The sequence below is a fragment of the Triticum aestivum genome, chromosome 7D, assembly GCF_018294505.1.
Source record: "Triticum aestivum cultivar Chinese Spring chromosome 7D, IWGSC CS RefSeq v2.1, whole genome shotgun sequence".
Classification (NCBI taxonomy): Eukaryota; Viridiplantae; Streptophyta; class Magnoliopsida; order Poales; family Poaceae; genus Triticum; species Triticum aestivum.
The window spans coordinates 308,297,658-308,306,066 of NC_057814.1; the positions used below are offsets into that span (position 1 = coordinate 308,297,658).

Below are 8,409 nucleotides of genomic sequence, written 5' to 3' on the forward strand. Positions count from 1 at the left end.
TGTTTTCACTTGGAAATATTTTTGTAAATACAATATGGTATGGTCTCGCAGTTATGATTCTGTATTCATGATACATAGAGTTGAATTATTTTGGTACTCCTGAATATGCATAAAGTACTTTAATTTGTTGAGATTTCAAATGAGGTTGCAAGAATTAGAACGGAATCCGAATGTGGCTGGCATAGCTTTTTTTTATGAAACTAGAACAATGCCTGTGCGTTGCAACGGGATATAAGTATTCTAGTATGTTAGTTTGTGGTTTACCTATCAATAATAATGCGATTGTGTAAATAAATGTTCATCAAATTCTCTCACCGCGAATTACCTTATATTTTGATTAGTAGTTTGGTAAGGAAATTAAAGTGAAATTGGTTCAGAAGGTAAGTAAATTAAGGTGATTGATTATCATATACATGGAAGGTTGGACGAAGGGATGATGGGAAGAAAGGTGAAATGGGAACTTTACATTCTTTTTAAGTAGTAGAGATTTCTATATTTAGTTATCTCAAGATATATACGATGTCATATTTGTCTATTGAGACAAGGCACGTGCAAGTTTACTACTATCTCCGTCCGGAATTAGATGATGCTCGAACGGATATTTCTAGACGTATTTCAGTGCTAGATACATTTGTTTGAGCGCCAACTAATTCCGGAAGGAGGGGGTAGGAGCGAGCAAGTCGTTGATTTTGCAAAGAACAATTGTCTGTAGGCTGCTTTCAAAGCGGCTGTCCCATAGACAAGAAAGCATGCAAATCAAAAGTGCATGATTTCAACTAGTTTCCAATGTAGCATGCCTCTCTGGTTATTTGGATTTTGGTTTTATGCACTCATGGACATGCTTTCCATTAGTTTCAATATAGCATGTCTCTCTGGTTATTTGGCTTTTGGTTTTATGCACTCTTGAAACAAGAAAGAATTGAACCAACCAATTTGCAGGGTGAGCATTTAATATTGCTACCTTTTTTGAATTCTACCTCATGAAAACTCTCAAGATAATGACCTATAGTTTTCATAAAGGATAGTTGCGAGGTAAGAAAAGGATTCTTGGTGCATCTACTCATATTGAGAATGAAGCCGTAGACAACATGAATCCTTGATGTTGCACAAGAACTTATTAGTGTATCATGACATACTGAGATAATTAGGCGTCTTTACTCTATGCATATGATGCTAGATCGTGAATATATGGTCGCAATTAATCGAGATGTGTGTCGCATGTGCACGCTCACTATATTCTTTTGTATGAAACTGCAACTAAAATAAGCAATTAGAGAACAAATAATGTTAGCTCAAATACATGCTATGGCAAATATATTTTAGTACGGCCGTGTATGAAAATCTCATCTCATATGGCTCAAGCAGCAACACAAAATTTTCAACGAATATTAGGAAGCATCCTGACCAATAAAGGGGCACAGCTGAACAACAAGAGAATAACAAGATTATAACGTAATGAGAATGAGAAAAGATAAGAGGCACAGAGATGAAACTATCACAGAGCTGTAGATTATGGAATGCTATTGATGCATAAATCTGTCCCTTCTTACGGCTAAAACACTAGTAGAAGGGAACATCATTCACAACACGATGCAGGTACCACTAAAACTCGACAGCATTTATGATAGAGGGTAAACCAAAAGGAGTTGAGAAGGCCACTAAAACTTAACAGCATTCACGACACAACACAAGTAAAAAAATAAAGAGAAGAAAACAAGAAAGAACACGGAAGCAAGGATCCACGAACAAGAATTTTGGAACTATGATATTGAAACTATAACCTAAGTGGAGGCGAAATAAGGACTATGATGTTCACAACTGAAGCAGCAGCAGCCCACGCCTGAACTCGAATCGGCATCTTTTTCCGTTCTCAACTCCTGACGAGCATCAAATCATAGCTGCTCCAAACTAGTAAATGGCAGGAGATAAATCAACTGCTCTCCTCCACAGGACCTTTAGTTTTGTTTGCGTTGCTTTCTTCGGCCTTGACGGTAGCTGTCTGTGCATCATTCACTGAGATGGCACCATCAGCTGTCAGTTTGTTATCACTTTTCTCAATTTCTTTCAGCTGGACACTCCGAGAAAATGAGTCCGCGATATGAGTAACAGAATTCCCTACAGCCTTAGCGTCTGTTGGCTTCAGGGACTCTGCGCTGCCAGGCTGCTGCTGACGTCTATTTTCCTTCAAGGCTTTCTCCCGTTGCTCATAGAAGTCGAAGTCCTCCACAATGCTTGTCTCGGCCTCATGATTCTTGAATATGCTTAGCATCTGGAGACCATACTCTAGCTTGACCTGCATGAGTTGTTCATTTGGTTAACATATCCTCTCCTTTTCAACTATTCCCCATAAAAACTCGATTGTTTTTACCTCCTGGGTGTCCCTGCTATTTGTTACAGGTTTGTTGTCATTATTCTCAAGAGTAATGTGCCGGAGTAGGGTGTTTGGGACATCCTTAATAATGTGCCACTTCACAGGAAACTGGCCACTCCACTTGTCTTGCTGCCAATAATCAACACTTCTGTCGAAGTCAACAGGTCCAATCATCTCAGCAACACCACAGAACTGACCACTGCCATTAACCTATAAGCAATTATGAATCAGAATAAATTTCACATCTCTAAAGACACAAACCATGTACTCCCTCTGTAAACTAATATAAGATGTTTCAGATCACTATCTAAAACGTCTTATATTAGTTTACAGAGGGAGTACATAGATCCAATGCATCATTCTCAGCCTCATCTTTACATCAACACAAACATATAAACTATAAAAAGAAAGGGGCTGGTCTTACCGAGAAGAACAAGAAAACACGGCAATGGTCTTCTTTCTGTTTGGCCGCACGATAAGCTGAATCCAGCTTTCTATTGCCACTAGCTGTGCTGGCCCAAACATTGTACTTAATGCTCCTATGTACATGGTCCTCCGTGTATGATTTAATTACAAAAAAAATCGCATCCTTGTACTCCGTGGCAAAATCAGGACAATTGTACAGTTCACTGTCAATAAGTTGAGTGGTTTTCTCGCTTTTGTCATCTACTAAAGAATTGTCTCTGTCTTGTTTCTTTGGTTTTGCAGCACGTGGGCCACGGTTTTGCTCATTCAGAAACTCCAGCGCACCATTCTGGATATTGAATGGCATGCTCACCCTTTGTTGACTGGAGTTGTAGTCGAAATTATTAAATCTACGACCAGCAGAACCCCAATTAGGAGTAATGCCTCCATATTTACTAGCTTGTTGGCGTGCCTTGTAGGATCCAGAATTATACATTGATCCATGCTGCTGCAAATAACATGCATAGTCAATACTGGACATTTCAGGGCACAGTAAGCTTAACAAATAACCAAAGTTGAGGTCCAATAATAACTGCCCCATTTTTACTGAACTGAACGTGTCCAGGGAAGCTTGTGCAAACAGTCCAAATTGCATGACAACATACCATTCCAGAAACCAATGGTGCATTCCCTTGCCCAAATAATCCCGGAGCATTGCTTGGTTGTGTTGCCGCTGCGGAAGAAACTCACAATTAGTTTGAAATGGCTCTGACCAATCTATCACAACAACACATATTGCTTCCAGTCAATATACTTTTGCCTGGAATAATACCGGAGACTGAAAGGTACAGAACTTACCTCTGTTGTATGACTCAAATGGTTGGTGGTACACTGTTGTGGGTGAATAGAGAAGACCATCAGGAAGGAAGTACTCTTGCTGAAGCATAGGGTCTCCTTGAGACATTCCAGTACTAGAATTTGAGTATCCCATACTAAGAGAAGCCGGTGGCTGATAGTAAGGACTTGAGAAGGGGAAGTGCATAGGGGAATAGGACTGGCCCTCTCCAACAGTTGCAACAGGAGAATAAGCTCCATACATCATTTGGGGGTTGTTCGCATACCCAGGAGATAGCATGATTGACTAGTTAACATTGTATAATTACATCAGCAAAAACACTTGGGAACATAAGTAAGAAAGTAAAACAAGTTCAACAGCCAGCTACTTACAGGTGACGCAGAATGGAGTCCTTCCATACTCACATAATAGGGATACTCTTCCCATTGCCCTGAAGGATTGATATATCCTACAGAAGATCAAAATAATATTCAAATTAAAAAAGCATTCCATGAAAAGGATATACCAAATAATCTACCATCTAACCTCGTAAGAATCAAGATATAACACTTCAATAGCACTTCATATTACTACCTCTGTAACTAAATATAAGACGTCTTATATTTAGTTACAGAGGTAGCAGTGGTGAACAAAGAAGACCAGTGAAGCAAAAAAACCAATTGTATGAATAGTAAAAAACAAATATAGTGGGCAATTGCAAACTTGACCCTTTAGGCCCCGCTTGGACTAGCGTTTTCAATCGTATTCGGACGGTTTAGGATACACGCCCAGACTGGTGGTTTTGTTTCCAGGCGGAAAATTAGCTATGACCGGTAATTTACATCTGTAGAATAAATACAGGTGTAGGAATTTACACCCATTCCAAGCATGGGCCTTAGTGTTCTGGGTATGTATTTTGCCCTCTGCAATGTGCAAATGATGCTTAGAATATGTATAAGTATCAGCATTATTAGTACACAGAAAATAATAGCAATCTAACCTCCAGAATAGACTGTCTGTGGCTGTGGTGCATACACATTGGTCTGGTAGACATAAGGCTGTTCTCCACCTTTTCCCAAAAAATTAGCCTTCTCCTGTGAACCTTTTGGTGACTCTAAGGAGGTAGAGCCACGCGCATCAGTAGCACTTGTTTTCTCAGCTGTAATAGAAATAATCTGATGCAACAAAAATTAACTATTGGTAATATTTCAATGTTTGCACAGAAGGGGAGAAAATAAACTGTACAGGCACATTACCTGCTCTTTGGTATTTACACTCTTGGAGGGGTTATTATCGACTACAATTTCTGATTGCAGCAGAATTGTGCAATCTACAAAAAGGAAGGTGCATGCACACATAAGCTGAAAAGGGGAATTTCCAGAAAGTTTTGCCATGGTACATACTGAAATTGCATCATATAAGCCAGAGAATTGTACGACCAACATGCTAAAGCACTCTTTGATTCACAGGTATTTCACATGAGACAGATTGCTTAAGGAATTGAGAGGAAAAAAGCTGCAAACCTAAAGACACATGCAAAAAAAGTGTGCTTGTACTTCTGAAGCAATTACCAGCAACCTCTTATCAAATTATTTACCATTGGTCACACCCATGTCCTTTGCTCAAGACACCCATGTGACTGTAAAGTAGCTTTGTGATGCTCAGTGTATCAGTAGCAAAACTAATTAATTCAGTGAACCACCTAACTCAAATTTCAGGCAGGCTTAAAAAGTACTTATGAGCCTTTACCACACATAATCTGTTAGCAAGGAGTAGAGGCGATTGTCGAGCTAATACATCCTATAACATGTCGCTCATTTGCTATATCCGCAGCTGGCAAAAAGGCACTAATCTCCGGACCCCTACACGGGGCACCGTGCAGACAACAATTCAGCACAACCAAATTGTTATTGGAGGAATTCCTCCCTTGCAGCGGTAGGTGCGTGCCCCAAACGTGCTAATTCTCGGTAAACAAGCCACAATTACGCGCTCCAGTTTAGGGTTACAACCAACACCCTCGTAGCACCGCGAGGTCTGGAGCAGAAGAAGGCTCCAGACAAACAGGAGTGTAAATTCGTCCTCAATCACTCCCGGCGAGAAGCACGGGGACGAATTGGAGCTACCAAAGCAAAGATAGGGCTTACCGACGAATCCGGACGGATCTCCTCCGCTCAACGCCATGTTCCGGCAGATTGGGCAAGGAGGAGGGAGACGAAGCAGGAGAGAAAAGATGGGCTAGCGTAGCTACGTGCTCCGGCTGGAGGAGACACGGAGGCCGTCGGTGGTCGGCGAGGAGAGGTTTCCTTCCACCGTCAGGTTTGACGCTGGTGAGTACGCGAGACCAAGAGGAAGAGGTCCGGCCACGCTAATCATCGCGGGCTTTAGAAACCGGACATGTGCCGGCTTGTTCTGTCCGGGAAAATATCTAATGCTACCAAGTCTTAGGTGTTACCGTGATACAAACTTGTGGGCCGTCGGATTTTCTGATCGGACGGCTCTCAATAACTCTGCAACATTAAAAAAAAAGCCTTCAAGGAGTCCAAAAATTGCTCGTATGTCCAGCGAGTCCAACAACTCCCAGATGCCGTCCGATCTAAAAATCCGACGGCCCGCATGCTTGTATCACGGTAGCATTTAAGCCTCGATAGCACCAGATACTCTCCCTGTTCTGTCCACCCGCACAATCCCGGTCCGGTTTGTGAAAGTAAAACATGCCTCGCAGGCCTCACTCATGTATATGTATCAAACGAAAAATGTGAAAAGACTACTTACTCCCCCAATAAAGAAAGGACGCCGATAACTGCCACATGTGTGGTGTATTGCCGCACGCCCTGTGTGGCACGGAAACGAACCCGTCCGCACGACCGCGTCCGGGCGCGCACAGTCACAGCCCGCACGTTCGGTGTGTGGCAAAATCGCCCCCACGTCCGGGCAAACGACCGCGCTGCCCGCACGACCCCGCACGCCAGTCGTCCCGGCCTCCTTTCGATCCCCAGACCGACGTGTCGCCGTCGTCTCCTACCTCTCGATCCCCTACCTCAATCGCCTTCCTTCTCTGGTTGCCATGGCAACCAAAGCAGATCCCTAGCGCCTTCCCACCGCTAACCACCCACCCCCCGCCTCCCCCGCGCCCCCCTCCAACCCCACCCTCCCAAGACGACGAGCTAAAAACAAGTGGATCTCCGATCTCCTTCTGTTTCTCGTCCTTTTTCTGTCCAGAAATTTGAAATAGCAAATTTGCCCACGAAGATGGCCACTGGATCCACGCTATCAGGGCAAACACCCCATGGATTTGTGTGTATTCGCATTTGTCCACCAACATACGCCAGATCTGCCATGTACTATGCTAGAGTTGAGCTAAGCTTCTAGGTTGGCTAGGTGCGAGTAGTTGGTAATGAAGGATGCGTAGGAATCACTAAAAATAGGGAGAGAAAGGAGAAAATTTGGCATAGGGAGGGAGGAAAAATAATTGCCACTTGTATCTAACATCAGTTGCCACATATCGTTGTCGGTAGCTGCCACCATGTTATCTTGTTGCTTGCCATCCTATTTTATTGATTGTTGCCATCGCTTCAAAATGATAGCTGGCATCCATTCAGAAAATAGAATGAATGTGCATGTCCTACTTGCCATGATGTGTTGGTTGTCTACGCAGGAAATGTGATAGGATTGCCGTGTTATCTTCTACGTGCAAACAGCAAGAATGCATTTTGCAAAGTATTGATGCGTTCTTGTTCATGCAGTGACTGAAAACACAGTGGCAGAAAAAAAGCAGAAGAATGAATCACGAAGACGGCACTGATCCTTGGTTTTCTCAAAGGCCGAAAACGCCCCCATGGGATGCAACAGAGTACAATCAACTCATTTCTGCAGGGCCGTTGCTGCCACTACTAGAGCAGTACGCGGGCATCGGTACGATGCATGATAAAAAAAGAACAGTTGCCATGTTCGTGACGATGAAGATGTCATTCTACTTATGTCCTACAATGTCATTTTTCGCAGGTTCTTATGACCAAAACACATTCAGGGGGCACCATGGCAAGTTCAGTCACAGGGCGCTAACACTGACAAATGTACGGGCAACCAACTTCAAGTAGCTAATGTGGCAAATCAAGGTAACGCATACGAAAAAGAAACATACTGGTGTGGACACGAAAATTAAACTTGCAAGGATGGCAAAAGACTCACGAGTTATATAGGAAAAATGTAGGACCTTCATGCAGCACGTGGCATCAGGCGGCAACCATGTACCTGCCATCGACGTCAAACACAGGTGAGTCCATGAAGTGAAGTTGTGGACAGTGAATTAGGAGAAGGAACATAGTTGACAGCTGCAGTTGTCATGCCTGGACAGCTGGAGTTGCCATGCCTGGACAGCTGGAGTTGCCATGCCTGGACAGCTGGAGTTGCCATGTGTCATAAAATGTGATTGCAAATGTCTAAAACAACTGTGAATGACACGTGTGAACAAACATGTGTGGCATGGATGCACCACTACATGTGCTTGAACAAACTACAGTTGCCATGCATTGACCAACTGCTAACATGATCACAGGTTGTTACGGTGGAACCACATCAGCAAACGTCTCATGGCAAGCTTCACAGTTGCAGGACAGCGCTATTGCAGATAGAGCACATCAAATTGGAATGACAGACCAAATAAGATCAGCACATGCGGCATAACAAGGTAAAAAGATGTGAACCAGAAAAGAGTACTGCATTTGCTTTTGTGGGAATAGCATGTGAGGAAAAGTAGATTTGTAATAGTGGTTGTGGAAAAAAACAAACAAAAAATGCT

At 42.9% G+C, this 8,409-nt stretch overlaps 1 protein-coding gene across 2 annotated transcripts; it reads right to left on the bottom strand.

The window, feature by feature from the left end:
- Positions 1–1,487: 1,487 nt before the first annotated feature.
- LOC123164224 (YTH domain-containing protein ECT1) lies at positions 1,488–6,026 on the bottom strand. Of its 2 annotated transcripts, none has more exons than XM_044581635.1 (9): positions 5,756–6,026; positions 4,868–4,941; positions 4,612–4,786; positions 4,004–4,080; positions 3,635–3,917; positions 3,442–3,509; positions 2,796–3,284; positions 2,369–2,581; positions 1,488–2,293 (listed from the first exon to the last, which is right to left on the bottom strand). In XM_044581635.1, exons 1-9 carry the CDS (start codon positions 5,790–5,792, stop codon positions 1,931–1,933), a joined length of 1,779 nt encoding a protein of 592 aa, XP_044437570.1. In that variant the 5' UTR covers positions 5,793–6,026; the 3' UTR covers positions 1,488–1,930. The 2 variants fall into 2 exon arrangements, with proteins under 2 accessions (XP_044437570.1, XP_044437571.1); XM_044581636.1 differs by having other exon boundaries at positions 2,796–3,281; positions 5,756–6,004.
- Positions 6,027–8,409: the final 2,383 nt, after the last annotated feature.

Excerpts from the sequence above, each read along its gene's own strand:
- LOC123164224 (XM_044581635.1), bottom strand. The coding sequence starts at position 5,792 with ATGGCGTTGAGCGGAGGAGATCCGTCCGGATTCGTCG. Across the intron at positions 3,510-3,634 it reads ATTTGAGTCATACAACAGAG|CGGCAACACAACCAAGCAAT; the intron begins GTAAGTTCTGTA and ends TTTCTTCCGCAG. Across the intron at positions 2,582-2,795 it reads GTGTTTTCTTGTTCTTCTCG|GTTAATGGCAGTGGTCAGTT; the intron begins GTAAGACCAGCC and ends AATTGCTTATAG.